Source organism: Ambystoma mexicanum, chromosome 1p (assembly GCF_040938575.1).
Source record: "Ambystoma mexicanum isolate Mex_15411 chromosome 1p, UKY_AmexF1_1, whole genome shotgun sequence".
Lineage (NCBI taxonomy): Eukaryota > Metazoa > Chordata > Amphibia > Caudata > Ambystomatidae > Ambystoma > Ambystoma mexicanum.
This window is the reverse complement of record NC_090921.1, coordinates 711,951,530-711,975,767: the sequence shown is the minus strand read 5'-3', so window position 1 is coordinate 711,975,767 and position 24,238 is coordinate 711,951,530. Positions and strand designations below refer to the sequence as shown.

General features: G+C 45.6%; 1 protein-coding gene across 1 annotated transcript in view; it reads right to left on the bottom strand.

The window, feature by feature from the left end:
* MUC1 (mucin 1, cell surface associated) overlaps window positions 1-24,238 on the bottom strand; it is a 221,826-nt gene that overhangs the window by 100,273 nt on the left and 97,315 nt on the right. Inside the window, exons 7-15 of the mRNA XM_069650134.1 lie at window positions 17,058-17,200; window positions 14,446-14,699; window positions 13,489-13,562; window positions 10,387-10,529; window positions 7,783-8,036; window positions 6,827-6,900; window positions 3,652-3,794; window positions 1,041-1,294; window positions 79-152 (exon numbers count right to left, since the gene is read on the bottom strand). Coding sequence (XP_069506235.1) covers window positions 79-152; window positions 1,041-1,294; window positions 3,652-3,794; window positions 6,827-6,900; window positions 7,783-8,036; window positions 10,387-10,529; window positions 13,489-13,562; window positions 14,446-14,699; window positions 17,058-17,200 — 1,413 coding nt within the window. The remainder of the gene's footprint in view (window positions 1-78; window positions 153-1,040; window positions 1,295-3,651; window positions 3,795-6,826; window positions 6,901-7,782; window positions 8,037-10,386; window positions 10,530-13,488; window positions 13,563-14,445; window positions 14,700-17,057; window positions 17,201-24,238) is intronic.

Here is a 24,238-nt window from a genome sequence, read left to right as displayed (position 1 = left end):
TTTTCCTCACTGCGCCAGCATACACCCGAGCACCAGTGAGCATGTGGCATTGCACTGCTGTTCCTCATTGTACCCTACCTGAATCTCACCACACTGACTCCAAGGTAGATCGTCGCTGTAGAACAATTACTGCAGTTGTAGACTTGGTTACACTGAGGGGGAAACAGAGTGAAATAGTGAACATCAGGAAGAGGTGATAATCCCAGAATACAATGGGCCCTGGAAAAGCTGAGATATATTCTGCATGCCATAACTTTTGGAAGATCCTCCATCCAGAGGGACAGGCCCGTCGATATATTTTCTATTTCCTCATTTATCAAACCACCCTGTGTGTCACAAGTGGTTGTCACCATTTTGTTTCATTTGGAAAACATGGTGTGCCACCACAACACATGGTCTAGAAACCTACTTGCGGGTCTAAATTAGAACATTGATTTTCTGACAATGTAATTTCTGCATATTCCTACACCTTCTTTTGTTACGTTCATTCAAATTAAGCTAGGTTTGCAAACCACTTAAACTAACTTTGAAGAACAAATGCTGGGCTTTTAAGAATCCCGCAGAGCGAGTCTTCCTCGACTGAAACTACACTAAATCAGTGTCGTTTTTCCTTTATCTGTCATGTACCTCTACAGTCTCTTGCCTCCTTGCACTTACCCAGAGCTGCTCTGCACTGGCTGCACTACTCAGAGCATAGCTCCCCTGTTCCCCTTCCCTCTCCCAGGCACTTCCCTTTTTCCCCTTGCACTTCTCATTCTCGCACTTGCACGATCTGAATGATACAAGGCCTAGTAAGATCATTTGTCTTGTCCTCCCTTGTCGTGTCACGCCTAGAAACACTTGTGTACAGGCACGTTATAAATGCCATATCATATCATATCATATCATATCATACCGAGGTCGTTCAACCTACAAGTGCTTTGAGATCATACCAATGATATATAGAGTGCTATATAAATGCCAAATAACAATGATAACAATATCATATGAGGTGAAGCGCCAAATGAACCTAAAAGCCCCCGATCCTGGTCCAGACTTACCACGACTGCGATCTGATGGCTCAAGTCCTGGAAGGCAGAAGAAGAGCTGTTCTCCAAATCTGAGGTAAAGACTTGATTTTGTATGTGCAAATTTAGGTTGTACTCTTTCTGTTGAGGTGATGTGGGTTTCACTGGAGGCACTGTGGTGCTGCTTGGCTGGGTGGAGCTGTTTGTCACCGGCAAGCTTGTGGCGTTGACTGTGGCTGTCACTGTGGTAGTTGAAGGTGGCACTGTAGTGCTGGCAATTTCGGAAACTAGAAAACAGATCAAGATTATTTTAGTAAAATCTGTGAAATTGGTATAAATCCTACCACAGCTGGACGAAATAATTAAGTGAGGATTGTGATTGGTGCTCGCCAGGAACAACTGCAATTGTCTGACTTACATTTGGTGAACGAGGATAGACCGGCCCTGAACCGCTCAAGCAATGACTTCATCAAACCTGGGTTCTGTATTTGATTCGGATGACCGGGGACATTGTTCAGCATTGTCTGGTGGTGTTTTTCTCCAAGTGAGTAAGTGAGGTAGTCGTCCCACTGCACAGAGCTCTGGAAGGCCCATGTGGGCAGCAGTGCAGTAACTTTGCTGAAAATGTTGGCGGCACATGACATCTAAATGAAACTGGCCGCTGCCAAATGACTGGGCCAAAATGTTGTGCCGCCAAAAGTTGGGGGGGACAAACACATTTGTTCCCCCATAGAATTACACCCATGGTGGGCAGGCTCGGAAACGGCAATTAAGTGCTGATTCAGGGCCTCATGTGTTTGATGATCCTGGTCTCTATTTGTTTTCTGAATGTGGCCCCGAAATGTCACAATAGTCTCTCTTAAAGGGAAGTAATTCTGGCTGCTTTTAGCACATTTGTTTACGGACCAGTCCTTAATACATCTTTGTGTGCAATCCCGGAAGCACTCTAGAATACAGGAAACACTAATCCTCCTATAAATCATATCGAGCCAATTACTTTACCCAGGAAGGGGTTGAATGCAGACAATGGGCTTCATTCCGAGTTTAGCATTGTGGGAAAAAAGGTAATTCCATTAAGGCTTTTTTTGGTGGATCTCAACTTTCCCAGCACTGCCAAATTCCAGGTTTTGGCGGAATTACCACCTGCACAAAAATCCTCAAAGAAGTCCTATGGGAAGCCCACGGGACCCAGTGGTGGTAACAGTGTGCAGTTTTAGAGGTTATTCGGCAGAATCACCACTGAATTACTGCCAAACTCGGAATTAGGCCCAGAGTTATTATGTGATAACGTTATATGGATTACCCCAGTTTGAGGAATTTAACAATATTGCTGTAGGGGTGTCTACCTTAACTCAGGCACATATGGCTAAAAAGATGTTATTCTCTAGACCAGTAGCATGAGACACAAGGCTAGTGATGTACTTGCGAGCTCAGAGATCCCCTGTGTACCTCCTCCAGGTTCAACAGTTTGGAGCAGGTGGTGGCACACAGCAATCAAGGACACCCCAGTCACATGCCTGATCTGCAGATTGGGCACATATTGTCCATAAAGTGTTTACTCACGTGCTCTGTCCTACATGTAAGGTGTGTTTATTCAAGCTTAGTTACGGGCCCACTGAGTGTGTTCTCATATTCAGTCTTAGGTGTACTGGGTGCATTGCCACGAGTGTACTCAATCCTACTGTAAAATATACTGTTTCTGTATGGTTTCTTCTCAAGGTGTGCTAATTGTCTACTCACACTTACTACATGGTGTAAGGAGTGTAACTCATTCTCTGTTCCAGATGAAAGGTGAGGGTGCCCGTGCTCAATGCCCGGTAATAGGAGTTAGTACTCAATACTAGCCACGGCATACGTGGCACTGAGCATAGCAGTCAGTCCCAGGCATGAGGGGAGGGTATGCGCTGTAGGTGTGCTTGAAGTGATGTAGTTTTCACATCCAGTCTCGGCATCAGGTGTGTGTATTCATTTATTTTCAGCCCCATGTATGTGAAGTGTGTTTTCATGCTCCATTACAAGAGTGAGGTGGGTGTGCACAAACTTTCCATCAGGGGTAATAATGGTGTTTTCATGGTTAAGTCAAGATTTATTAGCATGTAGAACTGGCATGCAGTCCAAGTTGTGAAGAGGGTGTACTCAATCTCATCTCCCGGTGTGCTGAGTGTGCTGCCAGGTGTGAGGCGTATGTACTTGTACTAAGTCTAAAATGTGTGGAGTGTGTATATTGGACATACGCAGTGTGCTGAATTTGTGCTTTTGATAAAGCCCCAGTTTGCTGAATGTGAACTTATTCTGAGACTGTGGTGTAAACAGTGTTGGCTAATGCTCTGTACCAGTTGTGAGGAGCATTTACTTAATGTGCACAATGTGAGAGGTGTTTATTAATGCTCAGTTCCAGGTGTGCTTTGGAATGTACATTATCCACATCCAGTTGAACCTGTGAGCAGTGTGAGCAGTGTGAGCAGTGTGTGTCCAAACATAATCACAGGTGGGAGGAGAATGTGTCTTCTGTGCCAAGTTTCATCCAGGAATGTATGCTTAGTGTGAGTAGTGTGCACACTGGCCCCTGAAAGTTTACTCCTGCATAATTCTAGGGGCGAGGGATGTGGACACCTGCCATGCCCCAGATGTGATGAATACTCACCAGAGATGTGTGAGATGTCCAGGCCATTGAGATGGGTGCCGTTGGCTTGCAGGGTCTCATTTATAATGGTGGCTGCACGAGATGCGCTCACGTTGCTGCTTGGATCGAAGTGCAGGACCGTGTGTGCGATGACAGACCCGTTGCTAGAAGACACAGTGATCTGCCGGTGAGCACATACCTGGCACTAACCTTAGTAAACGCACCCCATGACAACTCTATAGCATTCAAGGTCCATCAACATGGCAGGGAACACCAGTGGTATTGCTCCCAGTAGTTCTGCCCATCCTTATTTATTCATACAGCGCACCAAACCCAGAGTTTAAGAATCTGGTTACAGTGCTTACAGGTCAGAAAGAACAAAAAGTAGTTACATCACAGAGAGCAGTAAAGTTAAGGTGGTTACATCACTAAAGTACAATAGAGTTCGGGTGGGCACAGTAGAGTAGCCTAACCCCATGTTGCAGGGCGGCTACCTCCCAGGGTGCAGAAAGTCAAATGAAGTGGGCACATTCGAGGAGCCTAACCCCATGTTGCAGGGCGGCTGCGACACAATGATGCAGAAAGTCAAATCAAGTGAGTACATTCGAGGAGTCTAACCCCATGTTGCAGGGTGGCTGCGACACAATGATGCAGTACAGACAAATGGGCAAAGGGGGTATGGCTAGATACAGGTTTCAGGCACACAGGCACATGCATACAACAGGGGGGGGCAGCTAGATACAGGGTTTAGGCACACAGTCACATGCATACAACAGGGGGGACAGCCAGATACAGGGTTCAGGCACACAGTCACATGCATACAAGAGGGGGAACAGCTGGATACAGGGTTCAGGCACACAGGCACATGCAAACAATAGGGGGGCAGCTAGATACAGGGTTCAGGCACATGCATACAACGGGGGAGACAGCCAGATACAGGGTTCAGGCACACAGTCACATGCATACAACAGGGGGGACAGCCAGATACAGGGTTCAGGCACACAGTCACATGCATACAAGAGGGGGAACAGCTAGATACAGGGTTCAGGCACACAGTCACATGCATACAACAGGGGGAACAGCTGGATACTGGGTTCAGGCACACAGGCACATGCATACAACAGGGGGGGGCAGCTAGATACAGGGTTCAAGCACACAGGCACATGCATACATGCATCCTTATGACAGTGAGAAAATATACAATGTATGCAGCTACCAATGAACACAATCACACATCTTGACATAGTAGGGCCTTCCTGTTAAATATTAGAAGACCTTTCCGAGCTATAAATTATCCTAATGTCTGGCCCCCAAATGGCACACGGACAGCAGATGCGCTGGCAGAGCACCAATGTCATGCCCGCTTCTGCACCATCCACACTCAATCCGGGACAGGGCTCATCCCCCCTTGACATAATCTTGCCTTCCAACATAGCATTATGTTATGTTATTATGAGCCTTATGGGAATAATATTAGTCGCTCTCCAGTGAAACCCTTACTACTATTCAGCAATTTAGCTGATTTAGCGCGAAAGCACCAAGCCTGCCACAACCGTGTAGCAAAATCCTGTCCATGCCCAAAGAGCTCATAAACTCGCTGGTTTTGATGAATCCATTAAACACTGCACAAATATTGCAAGACTCATATTCATCACAGAGAATTGGCTCCGAGATGAGACAGCTCCTACCATCACTGATTTGCCCCTTACAGACTTCAAAATCATCACAATAATCTCTTGTCCTCAGTTTCCAACAAAACTGTGTGACTATATCTGTAACTAGGGCTGAGCGATTACTCTGCTCTTGTCAACTTTTCACTTAGATCTCAAGGAATTATTTTAGTGTTTAAGCCATTTGGATATGATTTATTTATTTATTTGCATTTATAAAGCACACAAACAGCCCAGAGGCATAGTGGTGCTGCTACATGGAATCAGCTTAGTTACGTGTGGGTGTACATACTTGGGTACATGATGTGTTACATGGATAGCGATATGGTTAAATAGGGTTACATACTGTAGAGTATATCGTGACATTGAACTTTACATATAGCTATTTTGGCATGAGTGCACATCTTGACCTGGCATGGGGACGATGCAGGCTTTGCTAGAGAGTTTAAGAAAATAGTGTTGCTTTGATGGCTTTGCGAAAGGCGAGGTGTGAGGGTTCAGATCTCAGAGCGAGTGACATGGAGTTCCATTGCCTAGCAGCATTGAAGGGGAAGCTTACACCATCTCCTCAGCCATGATTCACTTTAGCTACAAGCAGCAGGTTGGTGTGGGGTGTGCTTGTAGGTCTGGAGGAGAGGAGTATGTTTATTCTCTGCGATAGGTTCGATAGGGTTTCATTGGGCCTCATTATAAGTTTGCCGGTCCGGTAACAACAGTACCGGTAAGCTTGCCAGTACCGTTGTTACCGGAACGGCAAACTACGAGTTCAGCTAGCGGGTGCCTTCCCACCCACCTGGTCTGAACTGGCAGGCGTACCGGCACCGGCAAGCAGAGCAAGTCGGATGCACTGGCACGATTCTGAATGGTGCCGGTGCATCTGACCTCCCCATTCCCAATGATCCCTATCGGGCTCAAATGGGAATGGGGAGCATTTCATTCCGGCACCCGCTAATGGGAAATTACCAGGTTCAGCAGGGCTGTAATGACCTGGTAATTGCTCATTCATGGCCGCTGGAAAAATTTGCAAGTTTGGCGGCAGCCTGCCGGTTTAAACGGCAAGACTACCGCCAAACTTGTAATGAGGCCAATTGTAATGGAAATGTTCTCTTCCAGTTCCTTAAGTAGTTTTAATTGATGTCTCCTAATGTTACTCTGTTGGTGTCTTGTGTAATTTATATTTTTCAGTTCTTTCGTGGTCTTTGGCTTAAACATGTCCAGTACCGGATGATTTACTTGTGGATGAAACAAACTCTTGGGTTTCACCCGGCAGAGGACATTTCCATTACAATGAAACCTGCAGATAAAGGGGGAGCTCCTGTGATTACGGACACTTCTCTGTACAACAAGGGTTGCCTGTATTTACTACAGAGGTATAAATGGGAGCATTCAAAAACCCATGTTAATAATGTTTGCCCTCATCTAAGGGCCTGTTCATCGCTCAGTGGATATTTTCCTCACTGCGCCAGCATACACCCGAGCACCAGTGAGCATGTGGCATTGCACTGCTGTTCCTCATTGTACCCTACCTGAATCTCACCACACTGACTCCAAGGTAGATCGTCGCTGTAGAACAATTACTGCAGTTGTAGACTTGGTTACACTGAGGGGGAAACAGAGTGAAATAGTGAACATCAGGAAGAGGTGATAATCCCAGAATACAATGGGCCCTGGAAAAGCTGAGATATATTCTGCATGCCATAACTTTTGGAAGATCCTCCATCCAGAGGGACAGGCCCGTCGATATATTTTCTATTTCCTCATTTATCAAACCACCCTGTGTGTCACAAGTGGTTGTCACCATTTGTTTCATTTGGAAAACATGGTGTGCCACCACAACACATGGTCTAGAAACCTACTTGCGGGTCTAAATTAGAACATTGATTTTCTGACAATGTAATTTCTGCATATTCCTACACCTTCTTTTGTTACGTTCATTCAAATTAAGCTAGGTTTGCAAACCACTTAAACTAACTTTGAAGAACAAATGCTGGGCTTTTAAGAATCCCGCAGAGCGAGTCTTCCTCGACTGAAACTACACTAAATCAGTGTCGTTTTTCCTTTATCTGTCATGTACCTCTACAGTCTCTTGCCTCCTTGCACTTACCCAGAGCTGCGCTGCACTGGCTGCACTACTCAGAGCATAGCTCCCCTGTTCCCCTTCCCTCTCCCAGGCACTTCCCCTTTTCCCCTTGCACTTCTCATTCTCGCACTTGCACGATCTGAATGATACAAGGCCTAGTAAGATCATTTGTTTTGTCCTCCCTTGTCGTGTCACGCCTAGAAACACTTGTGTACAGGCACGTTATAAATGTCATATCATATCATATCATATCATACCGAGGTCGTTCAACCTACAAGTGCTTTGAGATCATACCAATGATATATAGAGTGCTATATAAATGCCAAATAACAATGATAACAATATCATATGAGGTGAAGCGCCATATGAACCTAAAAGCCCCCGATCCTGGTCCAGACTTACCACGACTGCGATCTGATGGCTCAAGTCCTGGAAGGCAGAAGAAGAGCTGTTCTCCAAATCTGAGGTAAAGACTTGATTTTGTATGTGCAAATTTAGGTTGTACTCTTTCTGTTGAGGTGATGTGGGTTTCACTGGAGGCACTGTGGTGCTGCTTGGCTGGGTGGAGCTGTTTGTCACCGGCAAGCTTGTGGCGTTGACTGTGGCTGTCACTGTGGTAGTTGAAGGTGGCACTGTAGTGCTGGCAATTTCGGAAACTAGAAAACAGATCAAGATTATTTTAGTAAAATCTGTGAAATTGGTATAAATCCTACGACAGCTGGACGAAATAATTAAGTGAGGATTGTGATTGGTGCTCGCCAGGAACAACTGCACTTGTCTGACTTACATTTGGTGAACGAGGATAGACCGGCGCTGGCCCGCTCGATCAATAACTTCATCAAACCTGGGTTCTGTATTTGATTCGGATGACCTGGGACATTGTTCAGCATTGTCTGGTGGTGTTTTTCTCCAAGTGAGTAAGTGAGGTAGTCGTCCCACTGCACAGAGCTCTGGAAGGCCCATGTGGGCAGCAGTGCAGTAACTTTGCTGAAAATATTGGGGGCACATGACATCTAAATGAAACGGGCCGCTGCCAAATGACTGGGCCAAAATGTTGTGCCGCCAAAAGTTGGGGGGGACAAACACATTTGTTCCCCCATAGAATTACACCCATGGTGGGCAGGCTCGGAAACGGGCAATTAAGTGCTGATTCAGGGCCTCATGTGTTTGATGATCCTGGTCTCTATTTGTTTTCTGAATATGGCCCCGAAATGTCACAATAGTCTCTCTTAAAGGGAAGTAATTCTGGCTGCTTTTAGCACATTTGTTTACGGACCAGTCCTTAATACATCTTTGTGTGCAATCCCGGAAGCACTCTAGAATACAGGAAACACTAATCCTCCTATAAATCATATCGAGCCAATTACTTTACCCAGGAAGGGGTTGAATGCAGACAATGGGCCTCATTCCGAGTTTAACATTGTGGGAAAAAAGGTAATTCCATTAAGGCTTTTTTTTGGTGGATCTCAATTTTTCCAGCACTGCCAGATTCCAGGATTTGGCGAAATTACCACCTATACAAAAATCCTCAAAGAAGTCCTATGGGAAGCCCACGGGACCCAGTGGTGGTAACAGTGTGCAGTTTTAGAGGTTATTCGGCAGAATCACCACTGAATTACTGCCAAACTCGGAATTAGGCCCAGAGTTATTATGTGATAACGTTATATGGATTACCCCAGTTTGAGGAATTTAACAATATTGCTGTAGGGGTGTCTACCTTAGCTCAGGCACATATGGCTAAAAAGATGTTATTCTCTAGACCGGTAGCATGAGACACAAGGCTAGTGATGTACTTGCGAGCTCAGAGATCCCCTGTGTACCTCCTCCAGGTTCAACAGTTTGGAGCAGGTGGTGGCACACAGCAATCAAGGACACACCAGTCACATGCCTGATCTGCAGATTGGGCACATATTGTCCATAAAGTGTTTACTTACGTGCTGTGTCCTATATGTAAGGTGTGTTTATTCAACGTTAGTTACAGGCCCAATGAGTGTGTTCGCATATTCAGACTTAGGTGTACTGAGTGCATTGCCACGAGTGTACTCAATCCTACTGTAAAATATACTGTTTCTGTATACTTTCTACTCAAGGTGTGCTAATTGTCTACTCACACTTACTACATGGTGTAAGGAGTGTAACTCATTCTCTGTTCCAGATGAAAGGTGAGGGTGCCCATGCTCTATTCCCGGTAATAGGAGTTAGTACTCAATACTAGCCACGGCATACGTGGCACTGAGCATAGCAGTCAGTCCCAGGCATGAGGGGAGGGTATGCGCTGTAGGTGTGCTTGAAGTCATGTAGTTTTCACATCCAGTCTCGGGGTCAGGTGTGTGTACTCATTTATTTTCAGCCCCATGTATGTGAAGTGTGTATTCTTGCTCCATTACAAGAGTGAGGTGTGTGTGCACAAACTTTCCATCAGGGGTAATAATGGTGTTTTCATGGTTAAGTCAAGATTTATTAGCATGTAGAACTGGCATGCAGTCCAAGTTGTGAAGAGGGTGTACTCAATCTCATCTCCCGGTGTGCTGAGTGTGCTGCCAGGTGTGAGGCGTATGTACTTGTACTAAGTCTAAAATGTGTGGAGTGTGTATATTGGACATACGCAGTGTGCTGAATTTGTGCTTTTGATAAAGCCCCAGTTTGCTGAATGTGAACTTATTCTGAGACTGTGGTGTAAACAGTGTTGGCTAATGCTCTGTACCAGTTGTGAGGAGCATTTACTTAATGTGCACAATGTGAGAGGTGTTTATTAATGCTCAGTTCCAGGTGTGCTTTGGAATGTACATTATCCACATCCAGTTGAACCTGTGAGCAGTGTGAGCAGTGTGTGTCCAAACATAATCACAGGTGGGAGGAGAATGTGTCTTCTGTGCCAAGTTTCATCCAGGAATGTATGCTTAGTGTGAGTAGTGTGCACACTGGCCCCTGAAAGTTTACTCCTGCATAATTCTAGGGGCGAGGGATGTGGACACCTGCCATGCCCCAGATGTGATGAATACTCACCAGAGATGTGTGAGATGTCCAGGCCATTGAGATGGGAGCCGTTGGCTTGCAGGGTCTCATTTATAATGGTGGCTGCACGAGATGCGCTCACGTTGCTGCTTGGATCGAAGTGCAGGACCGTGTGTGCGATGACAGACCCGTTGCTAGAAGACACAGTGATCTGCCGGTGAGCACATACCTGGCACTAACCTTAGTAAACGCACCCCATGACAACTCTATAGCATTCAAGGTCCATCAACATGGCAGGGGACACCAGTGGTATTGCTCCCAGTAGTTCTGCCCATCCTTATTTATTCATACAGCGCACCAAGCCCAGAGTTTAAGAATCTGGTTACAGTGCTTACAGGTCAGAAAGAACAAAAAGTAGTTACATCACAGAGAGCAGTAAAGTTAAGGTGGTTACATCACTAAAGTACAATAGAGTTCAGGTGGGCACAGTAGAGTAGCCTAACCCCATGGTGCAGGGCGGCTGCCTCCCAGGGTGCAGAAAGTCAAATGAAGTGGGCACATTCGAGGAGCCTAACCCCATGTTGCAGGGTGGCTGCGACACAATGATGCAGTACAGACAAATGGGCAAAGGGGGTATGGCTAGATACAGGTTTCAGGCACACAGGTACATGCATACAACAGGGGGGGACAGCTAGATACAGGGTTCAGGCACACAGTCACATGCATACAACAGGGGGGACAGCCAGATAATGGGTTCAGGCACACAGTCACATGCATACAAGAGGGGGAACAGCTGGATACAGGGTTCAGGCACACAGGCACATGCAAACAATAGGGGGGCAGCTAGATACAGGGTTCAGGCACATGCATACAACGGGGGAGACAGCCAGATACAGGGTTCAGGCACACAGTCACATGCATACAACAGGGGGGACAGCCAGATACAGGGTTCAGGCACACAGTCACATGCATACAAGAGGGGGAACAGCTAGATACAGGGTTCAGGCACACAGTCACATGCATACAACAGGGGGAACAGCTGGATACTGGGTTCAGGCACACAGGCACATGCATACAACAGGGGGGGGCAGCTAGATACAGGGTTCAAGCACACAGGCACATGCATACATGCATCCTTATGACAGTGAGAAAATATACAATGTATGCAGCTACCAATGAACACAATCACACATCTTGACATAGTAGGGCCTTCCTGTTAAATATTAGAAGACCTGTCCGAGCTATAAATTATCCTAATGTCTGGCCCCCAAATGGCACACGGACAGCAGATGCGCTGGCAGAGCACCAATGTCATGCCCGCTTCTGCACCATCCACACTCAATCCGGGACAGGGCTCATCCCCCCTTGACATAATCTTGCCTTCCAACATAGCATTATGTTATGTTATTATGAGCCTTATGGGAATAATCTTAGTCGCTCTCCAGTGAAACCCTTACTACTATTCAGCAATTTAGCTGATTTAGCGCGAAAGCACCAAGCCTGCCACAAGCGTGTAGCAAAATCCTGTCCATGCCCAAAGAGCTCATAAACTCGCTGGTTTTGATGAATCCATTAAACACTGCACAAATATTGCAAGACTCATATTTATCACAGAGTCTTGGCTCTGAGATGAGACAGCTCCTACCATCACTGATTTGCCCCTTACAGACTTCAAAATCATCACAATAATCTCTTGTCCTCAGTTTCCAACAAAACTGTGTGACTATATCTGTAACTAGGGCTGAGCGATTACTCTGCTCTTGTCAACTTTTCACTTAGATCTCAAGGAATTATTTTAGTGTTTAAGCCATTTGGATATGATTTATTTATTTATTTGCATTTATAAAGCACACAAACAGCCCAGAGGCATAGTGGTGCTGCTACATGGAATCAGCTTAGTTACATGTGGGTGTACATACTTGGGTACATGATGTGTTACATGGATAGCGATATGGTTAAATAGGGTTACATACTGTAGAGTATATCGTGACATTGAACTTTACATATAGCTATTTTGGCATGAGTGCACATCTTGACCTGGCATGGGGACGATGCAGGCTTTGCTAGAGAGTTTAAGAAAATAGTGTTGCTTTGATGGCTTTGCGAAAGGCGAGGTGTGAGGGTTCAGATCTCAGAGCGAGTGACATGGAGTTCCATTGCCTAGCAGCATTGAAGGGGAAGCTTACACCACCTCCTCAGCCATGATTCACTTTAGCTACAAGCAGCAGGTTGGTGTGGGGTGTGCTTGTAGGTCTGGAGGAGAGGAGTATGTTTATTCTCTGCGATAGGTTAGATAGGGTTTCATTGGGCCTCATTATAAGTTTGCCGGTCCGGTAACAACAGTACCGGTAAGCTTGCCAGTACCGTTGTTACCGGAACGGCAAACTACGAGTTCAGCTAGCGGGTGCCTTCCCACCCACCTGGTCTGAACTGGCAGGCGTACCGGCACCGGCAAGCAGAGCAAGTCGGATGCACTGGCACCATTCTGAATGGTGCCGGTGCATCTGACCTCCCCATTCCCATTGATCCCTATCGGGCTCAAATGGGAATGGGGAGCATTTCATTCCGGCACCCGCTAATGGGAAATTACCAGGTTCAGCAGGGCTGTAATGACCTGGTAATTGCTCATTCATGGCCGCTGGAAAAATTTGCAAGTTTGGCGGCAGCCTGCCGGTTTTAACGGCAAGACTACCGCCAAACTTGTAATGAGGCCAATTGTAATGGAAATGTTCTCTTCCAGTTCCTCAAGTAGTTTTAATTGATGTCTCCTAATGTTACTCTGTTGGTGTCTTGTGTAATTTATATTTTTCAGTTCTTTCGTGGTCTTTGGCTTAAACATGTCCAGTACCGGGTGATTTACTTGTGGATGAAACAAACTCTTGGGTTTCACCCGGCAGAGGACATTTCCATTACAATGAAACCTGCAGATAAAGGGGGAGCTCCTGTGATTACGGACACTTCTCTATACAACAAGGGTTGCCTGTATTTACTACAGAGGTATAAATGGGAGCATTCAAAAACCCATGTTAAAAATGTTTGCCCTCGTCTAAGGGCCTGTTCATCGCTCAGTGGATATTTTCCTCACTGCGCCAGCATACACCCGAGCATCAGTGAGCATCTGGCATTGCACAGCTGTTCCTCATTGTACCCTACCTGAATCTCACCACACTGACTCCAAGGTAGATCGTCGCTGTAGAACAATTACTGCAGTTGTAGACTTGGTTACACTGAGGGGGAAACAGAGTGAAATAGTGAACATCAGGAAGAGGTGATAATCCCAGAATACAATGGGCCCTGGAAAAGCTGAGATATATTCTGCATGCCATAACTTTTGGAAGATCCTCCATCCAGAGTGACAGGCCCGTCGATATATTTTCTATTTCCTCATTTATCAAACCACCCTGTGTGTCACAAGTGGTTGTCACCATTTTGTTTCATTTGGAAAACATGGTGTGCCACCACAACACATGGTCTAGAAACCTACTTGCGGGTCTAAATTAGAACATTGATTTTCTGACAATGTAATTTCTGCATATTCCTACACCTTCTTTTGTTACGTTCATTCAAATTAAGCTAGGTTTGCAAACCACTTAAACTAACTTTGAAGAACAAATGCTGGGCTTTTAAGAATCCCGCAGAGCGAGTCTTCCTCGACTGAAACTACACTAAATCAGTGTCGTTTTTCCTTTATCTGTCATGTACCTCTACAGTCTCTTGCCTCCTTGCACTTACCCAGAGCTGCTCTGCACTGGCTGCACTACTCAGAGCATAGCTCCCCTGTTCCCCTTCCCTCTCCCAGGCACTTCCCCTTTTCCCCTTGCACTTCTCATTCTCGCACTTGCACGATCTGAATGATACAAGGCCTAGTAAGATCATTTGTCTTGTCCTCCCTTGTCGTGTCACGCCTAGAAACACTTGTGTACAGGCACGTTATAAATGCCATATCATATCATATCATATCATACCGAGGTCGTTCAACCTACAAGTGCTTTGAGATCATACCAATGATATATAGAGTGCTATATAAATGCCAAATAACAATAATAACAATATCATATGAGGTGAAGCGCCATATGAACCTAAAAGCCCCCGATCCTGGTCCAGACTTACCACGACTGCGATCTGATGTCTCAAGTCCTGGAAGGCAGAAGAAGAGCTGTTCTCCAAATCTGAGGTAAAGACTTGATTTTGTATGTGCAAATTTAGGTTGTACTCTTTCTGTTGAGGTGATGTGGGTTTCACTGGAGGCACTGTGGTGCTGCTTGGCTGGGTGGAGCTGTTTGTCACCGGCAAGCTTGTGGCGTTGACTGTGGCTGTCACTGTGGTAGTTGAAGGTGGCACTGTAGTGCTGGCAATTTCGGAAACTAGAAAACAGATCAAGATTATTTTAGTAAAATCTGTGAAATTGGTATAAATCCTACGACAGCTGGACGAAATAATTAAGTGAGGATTGTGATTGGTGCTCGCCAGGAACAACTGCAATTGTCTGACTTACATTTGGTGAACGAGGATAGACCGGCCCTGAACCGCTCGAGCAATGACTTCATCAAACCTGGGTTCTGTATTTGATTCGGATGACCTGGGACATTGTTCAGCATTGTCTGGTGGTGTTTTTCGCCAAGTGAGTAAGTGAGGTAGTCGTCCCACTGCACAGAGCTCTGGAAGGCCCATGTGGGCAGCAGTGCAGTAACTTTGCTGAAAATGTTGGGGGCACATGACATCTAAATGAAACGGGCCGCTGCCAAATGACTGGGCCAAAATGTTGTGCCGCCAAAAGTTGGGGGGGACAAACACATTTGTTCCCCCATAGAATTACACCCATGGTGGGCAGGCTCGGAAACGGGCAATGAAGTGCTGATTCAGGGCCTCATGTGTTTGATGATCCTGGTCTCTATTTGTTTTCTGAATGTGGCCCCGAAATGTCACAATAGTCTCTCTTAAAGGGAAGTAATTCTGGCTGCTTTTAGCACATTTGTTTACGGACCAGTCCTTAATACATCTTTGTGTGCAATCCCGGAAGCACTCTAGAATACAGGAAACACTAATCCTCCTATAAATCATATCGAGCCAATTACTTTACCCAGGAAGGGGTTGAATGCAGACAATGGGCCTCATTCCGAGTTTAGCATTGTGGGAAAAAAGGTAATTCCATTAAGGCTTTTTTTGGTGGATCTCAACTTTCCCAGCACTGCCAAATTCCAGGTTTTGGCGGAATTACCACCTGCACAAAAATCCTCAAAGAAGTCCTATGGGAAGCCCACTGGACCCAGTGGTGCTAACAGTGTGCAGTTTTAGAGGTTATTCGGCAGAATCACCACTGAATTACTGCCAAACTCGGAATTAGGCCCAGAGTTATTATGTGATAACGTTATATGGATTACCCCAGTTTGAGGAATTTAACAATATTGCTGTAGGGGTGTCTACCTTAGCTCAGGCACATATGGCTAAAAAGATGTTATTCTCTAGGCCGGTAGCATGAGACACAAGGCTAGTGATGTACTTGCGAGCTCAGAGATCCCCTGTGTACCTCCTCCAGGTTCAACAGTTTGGAGCAGGTGGTGGCACACAGCAATCAAGGACACACCAGTCACATGCCTGATCTGCAGATTGGGCACATATTGTCCAAAAAGTGTTTACTCACGTGCTCTGTCCTACATGTAAGGTGTGTTTATTCAAGCTTAGTTACGGGCCCACTGAGTGTGTTCTCATATTCAGTCTTAGGTGTACTGGGTGCATTGCCACGAGTGTACTCAATCCTACTGTAAAATATACTGTTTCTGTATGGTTTCTTCTCAAGGTGTGCTAATTGTCTACTCACACTTACTACATGGAGTAAGGAGTGTAACTCATTCTCTGTTCCAGATGAAAGGTGAGGGTGCCCGTGCTCAATGCCCGGTAATAGGAGTTAGTACTCAATACTAGCCACGGCATACGTGGCATTGAGCATAGCAGTCAGTCCCAGGCATGAGGGGAGGGTATGCGCTGTAGGTGTGCTTGAAGTCATGTAGTTTTCACATCCAGTCTCGGGGTCAGGTGTGTGTATTCATTTATTTTCAGCCCCATGTATGTGAAGTGTGTTTTCTTGCTCCATTACAAGAGTGAGGTGTGTGTGCACAAACTTTCCATCAGGGGTAATAATGGTGTTTTCATGGTTAAGTCAAGATTTATTAGCATGTAGAACTGGCATGCAGTCCAAGTTGTGAAGAGGGTGTACTCAATCTCATCTCCCGGTGTGCTGAGTGTGCTGCCAGGTGTGAGGCGTATGTACTTGTACTAAGTCTAAAATGTGTGGAGTGTGTATATTGGACATATGCAGTGTGCTGAATTTGTGCTTTTGATAAAGCCCCAGTTTGCTGAATGTGAACTTATTCTGAGACTGTGGTGTAAACAGTGTTGGCTAATGTTCTGTACCAGTTGTGAGGAGCATTTACTTAATGTGCACAATGTGAGAGGTGTTTATTAATGCTCAGTTCCAGGTGTGCTTTGGAATGTACATTATCCACATCCAGTTGAACCTGTGAGCAGTGTGAGCAGTGTGAGCAGTGTGTGTCCAAACATAATCACAGGTGGGAGGAGAATGTGTCTTCTGTGCCAAGTTTCATCCAGGAATGTATGCTTAGTGTGAGTAGTGTGCACACTGGCCCCTGAAAGTTTACTCCTGCATAATTCTAGGGGCGAGGGATGTGGACACCTGCCATGCCCCAGATGTGATGAATACTCACCAGAGATGTGTGAGATGTCCAGGCCATTGAGATGGGAGCCGTTGGCTTGCAGGGTCTCATTTATAATGGTGGCTGCACGAGATGCGCTCACGTTGCTGCTTGGATCGAAGTGCAGGACCGTGTGTGCGATGACAGACCCGTTGCTAGAAGACACAGTGATCTGCAGGTGAGCACATACCTGGCACTAACCTTAGTAAACGCACCCCATGACAACTGTATAACATTCAAGGTCCATCAACATGGCAGGGGACACCAGAGGTATTGCTCCCAGTAGTTCTACGCATCCTTATTTATTTATATAGCGCACCAAACCCAGAGCTTAAGAATTTGGTTATAGTGCTTACATGTCAGAAAGAACAAAAAGTAGTTACATCACAGAGAGCAGTAAAGTTAAGGTGGTTACATCACTAAAGTACAATAGAGTTCAGGTGAGCACAGTAGAGTTGCCTAACCCCATGTTGCAGGGCGGCTGCCTCCCAGGGTGCAGAAAGTCAAATGAAGTGGGCACATTCGAGGAGCCTAACCCCATGTTGCAGGGCGGCTGCGACACAATGATGCAGAAAGTCAAATCAAGTGGGCACATTCGAGGAGTCTAACCCCATGTTGCAGGGTGGCTGCGACACAATGATGCAGAAAGTCAAATCAAGTAGGCACATTCGAGGAGTCTAACCCCATGTTGCAGCGTGGCTGCGACACAATGATGCAGTACAGACAAATGGGCAAAGGGGGTATGGCTAGATACAGGTTTCAGGCACATGCATACAACAGGGGGGGACAGCTAGATACAGGGTTCAGGCACACAGTCACATGCATACAACAGGGGGAACAGCTGGATACAGGGTTCAGGCACACAGTCACATGCATACAACCGGGGGAACAGCTGGATACAGGGTTCAGGCACACAGGCACATGCATACAATGGGGGGGGCAGCTAGACACAGGGTTCAGGCACGTGCATACGACAGGGGGAGACAGCTAGATACAGGGTTCAGACACACAGTCACATGCATACAACAGGGGGACAGCCAGATAGAGGGTTCAGGCACACAGTCACATGCATACAACAGGGGGAACAGCTGGATACAGGGTTCAGGCACACAGGCACATGCATACAATGGGGGGGACAGCTAGACACAGGGTTCAGGCACACAGGCACATGCAAACAATAGGGGAGACAGCTAGATACAGGGTTCAGGCACACAGTCACATGCATACAACAGGGGGGGGCAGCTAGATACAGGGTTCAAGCACACAGGCACATGCATACATGCATCCTTATGACGACAGTGAGAAAATATACAATGTATGCAGCTACCAATGAGCACAATCACACATCTTGACATAGTAGGGCCTTCCTGTTAAATATTAGAAGACCTTTCCGAGCTATAAATTATCCTAATGTCTGGGCCCCCAAATTGCACACGGACAGCAGATGCGCTGGCAGAGCACCAATGTCATGCCCTCCTCTGCACCATCCACACTCAATCCGGGACAGGGCTCATCCCCCCTTGACATAATCTTGCCTTCCAACATAGCATTACGAGCCTTATGGGAATAATCTTAGTCGCTCTCCAGTGAAACCCTTACTACTATTCAGCAATATAGCTGATTTAGCGCGAAAGCACCAAGCCTGCCACAACCGTGTAGCAAAATCCTGTCCATGCCCAAAGAGCTCATAAACTCGTTGGTTTTGATGAATGCATTAAACACTGCACAAATATTGCAAGACTCACATTTATCACAGAGTCTTGGCTCCGAGATGAGACAGCTCCTACCATCACTGATTTGCCCCTTACAGACTTCAAAATCATCACAATAATCTCTTGTCCTCAGTTTCCAACAAAACTGTGTGACTATATCTGTAACTAGGGCTGAGCGATTACTCTGCTCTTGTCAACTTTTCACTTAGATCTCAAGGAATTATTTTAGTGTTTAAGCCATTTGGATATGATTTATTTATTTATTTGCATTTATAAAGCACACAAACAGCCCAGAGGCATAGTGGTGCTGCTACATGGAATCAGCTTAGTTACAAGTGGGTGTACATACTTGGGTAGATGATGTGTTACATGGATAGCAATATGGTTAAATAGGGTTACATACTGTAGAGCATATCGTGACATTGCACTTTACATATAGCTATTTTGGCATGAGTGCACATCTTAACCTGGCATGGGGACGCTGCAGGCTTTGCTAGGGAGTTTAAGAAAATAGCGTTGTTTTGATGGCTTTGCGAAAGGCGAGGTGTGAGGGTTCAGATTTCAGAGCGAGCGACATGGAGTTCCATTGCCTAGCAGCATTGAAGGGGAAGCTTATACCACCTCATCTGACATGCTTGATATGATATGGCATTTATAATGCGCCTATACGCAAGTGTTTCAAGGCGCGACGAGGCAAGGGGGGGAACAAAGGGAGGACAGACAACGATCCTACTAGGCCAGGTGTCATTCAGATGCCGCAAGTACATGGGAAGGGGGGAAAAGGAAAATTGCGAGGGGGAAGGGAGAGGGAAAAGTGCAGTACATGGGAAAGTGGAATAAATAAGATAAATAAAACCGCCAGCTGGTGGCAAGTGCAAGGAAGTGCAGATATAAGTGCTGGTAGGGGGACTGAAGGGATACAGAAACACAGTCCCCCAGTTGCCAGGGAGGTAGTGCAGGTGGGTAATTGACGGGGCCTGGGCCAGAGATCAGAAACGGTGGCCAGGTAACCAGTGCAGTTTCAGTCAGGTATTCAGCAGGGGAGAGGGGGAGAGAAAGCAGAAGGAAATAGGAAGGTTTTGAGGTGCTTCCAGAACCAGAGATGGTTCTCCTCAAGTTTCAGGGAGGCAGGAAGGCTGTTCCAGAGAGAGCCCCCTGCCGAAGAGAGTGATCTGCCAACCCCTGCTGAAGAGAGTGATCTGCCACCAACTTGTTGCTTGGAGAAGCGACTGACCCTGAGGGAGTTGGAGGCGGATGAGCGAAGAGCTCGAGAAGGAAGATATTTAGGAAGAGAGAGTTGAAGGTATTTTGGCCCCAGGCCCCAAAAGGCCTCGTCTACAATGCAGAGGGTTTTGAACTTAATCCTCGCAGCCACTGGGAGCCAGTGCAGAGATTTCAGTCCTGGAGAGATACGATGTCTGGGCTTGAGGCCAAGGACAAGTCTCGCAGTCCTGTTCTGGATAAATTGCAGAGGGCGGAGAGTAGAGGCAGGCAGATTTAGATAGAGGCTGTTACAATAGTCTAGCCTAGAGAGGACCAGGGCTCTGGAGACAGTGAGCTTCTGGGGGGGGAGGAGAGGAAAGGAAGAATACCTCTAGGGTGGTGCAGCTGGTAGTGTGACTTCTTAGAGACGTCAGAGATGTGAGGGGAGAAGGAGAGTGCAGAGTCGAAGATGACCTCGAGGTTTTTAGCCTTGCAGGTGGGAGTATGAAGAGGGCCAAGAGAGGCTGGCCAGAGAGCTGCAGGGAAGGAGGGAGTGCTTCACTTTAGGTACAAACAGCAGGTTGGTGTGGGGTGTTCTTGTAGGTCTGGAGGAGAGGGGAATGTTTATTCTCTGCGATAGGTGGAGTAGGGTTTCATTGGGCATCATTATAAGTTTGCCGGTCCGGTAACAACGGTACCGGTAAGCTTGCTGGTACCGTTGTTACCGGAACGGCAAACTACGAGTTCTGCTCGCGGGTGGCTTCCCGCCCACCAGGTCTGAACTGGCGGGCGTACCGGCACCCGCGAGCAGAGCATGTCGGATGCACCAGCACTTTTCTGAATGGTGCCGGTACATCCAACATCCCCATTCCCATTGAGCCCTATCAGGCTCAAATGGGAATGGGGAGCATTTCATTCCGGCGCCCGCGAATGGGAAATTACCAGGTTCGGCAGGGCTGCAATGACCCGGTAATTGCCCAGGCACAGGCGCTGTAACAATTCGCAAGTTTTGCGGTATCCTGCCGGTTTTACCGGCAAGGCTACTGCCAAACTTGTAATGAGGCCAATTGTAATGGAAATGTTCTCTGCCAGTTCCTTAAGTAGTTTTAATTGATGTCTCCTAATGTTACTCTGTTGGTGTCTTGTGTAATTGATCTTTTTCACTTCTTTCATGGTCTTTATCTTAAACATGTCCAGTACCGGGTGATTTACTTGTGGATGAAACAAACTCGGCAGAGGACATTTCCATTACAATGAAACCTGCAGATAAAGGGGGAGCTCTTGTGATTACGGACACTTCTCTGTACAACAAGGGTTGCCTGGATTTACTACAGGAGGCTAGAACTTATCTGACATTAGATAATTATCCTATATTACAGATAAAAGAACGTGTTACAGAAACAGTCAATAAAGCTTTAGAAGAAGATTGGATCACGGATCGTATGGGTGACTTTTTAGTCCAAAAATTCTGGTGACCCTGGTATTCTATGCCTTGCCAAAGATCCATACAAATTCGAACAAGCCCTCATTTCGACCCATTGTAGCCGGTGCTCAGAGTGTATTCCACCCACGAGCTATATACCTTGATAAAGCTTTACAACCACTGATACAGGCTAGATCTAGATATCTTAAGGATACTTCCCACTTTCTTCAGTTACTGAGTGAATTAGATCTCACGGATCGAAAGCTATTGTTATTCTCTATGGATATCAATAACCTATATACCTCCATCCCCCATGGGGAAGGTATTTACGCAATGGAGTGGTTCCTATTGCAACATGAGACCACCACAATACACAAGGTTTTCGCAATCCAACTGATTAACATAATATATACAACGATTATTTCAGATTTGAGGGATAGTATTACCTTCAAATAGCAGGGACCTCCATGGGTTCATCTATAGCTCTTAGCTATGAAAATCTTTTTATGTATCAGTTTGAAAGATAATGTGTCCTGGACATACAACCATGGGAGGATAACATTATAATGTGGAAACGTTACACCGATGATGTGTTTGGAATTTGGAAGGGTACCAAGGATGATTTTATGCAATTCTTTGAATATTTGAACAACTGCCACGATTGCATAAAATTTCCAATGGAACTAGATGACCCAAGTGTCCATTTTCTGGATGTGGCAGTAACATTCACGGGAACATGACTCTTGACATCCATATATAGGAAACCTACTGATGTAAACAATGCACTACATTATTCAAGTTTCCATCCTAGACACCTGAAAGAGAGTCTGCCTTACAGTCAATTCCTTAGATTGAAAAGGATAGTGTCTAACACTGAAAATCTGGAAAGGGAATATGCCAATATGTCACAAAGAACAACATAAATTTGACCTGCTTAAGGGTCTTACTAAAAAGACAACACCAGGTTGATACATACATTAACATTTTCTTCACAGAGCTACCCAGTGAAAAAAATTCTTAACAAAAACTGGGATCTCATCAAACTTGACCCTACACTGAATCGCTTATTCCCACATCCCTCGATCTTAGCTTATAAACGCGGCAGAAACCTGAGGGACACCTTAATTAGAGCTGAGAGATGTAAGAAAACCACACAGACGGCACTCTACAAACAGAAATTTGTGTTTACTTTTGCCTGCCTGAACTGTCAGCACTGTTCTAGCATTATCAAAGGAGAATACATACGCCATCCTCAGAATGGGAAAAAGATCAAACTTAGAAACTATGCAATGTCTGACAGTAAGAATGTGATACATATGCCTTAAGATGTCCTTGCGGTAGATAGTACATGGGGAAAACAACACAGAGGGCAAAAGAAAGGTGGACTGAGCATAAGACCAGCAAATGTGAAACCCCTGGTTTATCTGCATTTCAGGGACAATAGACACACCGCAGCACAAATGAGATGTATAATACTCAAGGTAGTCCAACCACTCCCAAGAGGGGGTGACCTGGCAAAGCGGCTAGCACAGAGAAAGCTATACTGGATAAATTGCCTGTATGCCAGGGCACCACTTGGCCTGAATGAAGACTTTTATCGTGTTCCGTTCTTATAATGGCCAAAGTCAAAGTACTTTTCAGATGAATCTCTATTTAAGATGAGAATCAGCTCATTCGGTACAACTGGGTGAGCTTGAAAGAATGGGAACTTCAAATTGAAGGCAGAAGTACCCGTATGATCCTACATATATGAGAATGCTAGGTTTCTCACGAATACAGAATGGGAAATTCAATTGAAGGCAGGTTGATTGGGATTAGGGCATTAATAATAACGTATGCCTTGCAAGTGTATCATCTGACTAGAGGTGTAATTTCAACAAATGGATGTTTGGAATTCTTTATGATGATATTATAATGTGTAATGATTTCTATAACAGAAAAAGGTCCTTGGCTAAACCTTAGATTTTTATTATTATTTTCTCTGTACTCTTGCTCTATACAATGCATATCATGATCATGTGTCACTTTGCTTTAATGAGTCATAAGAACTGGCATACATAGTTTACTGTTTACATGGAATAAAAGCAACTCCTCACATGGAGTTACGGTTACACTCTCTCTTCAAAAGATAGGTGATAACCATGATGATTGCACATCCAAAGCTGGACTGAATATTAGGCATTCACCAGCTTTAAGGGTTCCGATATGAGGCATACTGGTAATAGGTAATGCGCTTGATTGGAGAGATGACCCTTCAATACATAAGATTTAGCAACAGTGAAGACATTCTATTATGTTTTACTATATAGTATAATCTTGGAACTGCGGTCCAGTACACCACGAGATAGATGCGGAGTGTGTGCATAGAGTTATAAACAACTGCTCACATTGAGCTATGGTTAAACTGTCTCCAGTTTGCACATCCACCTTAGGATTTAATACCATTCTTGTACCAACTTTATTTTACGAGTCCGGTCTAATTGTTCCGTTTTGAGGCACACTAAAAATATATAATGCGCTTTAATGAAGGATGACCCTCTTATAGATATGGCCTGCACTCCAGCCACCCATTTGGAAATACCAGGAACATACTCGCCAAGATATGTGACGTATGAGGAGCAAATAAATCAACAGAGAGCAGCACTAGGGCTCTGCCCAGTGCCCATCAGAAGAGTAATACCTGTTGAAGTGCCAATAACCAGACAACCATGGGCAGTATGTTACCCATTGAGACAACCGTACCAGCAGCTGACACGAAATGAAGACTACTTGCAAACTGTCCCAGAAGAGACCCAAAGGGCCTCAATCGAAGACAAATGATGACGACACAAGGCCCCGGACAGACGTTCAGATGA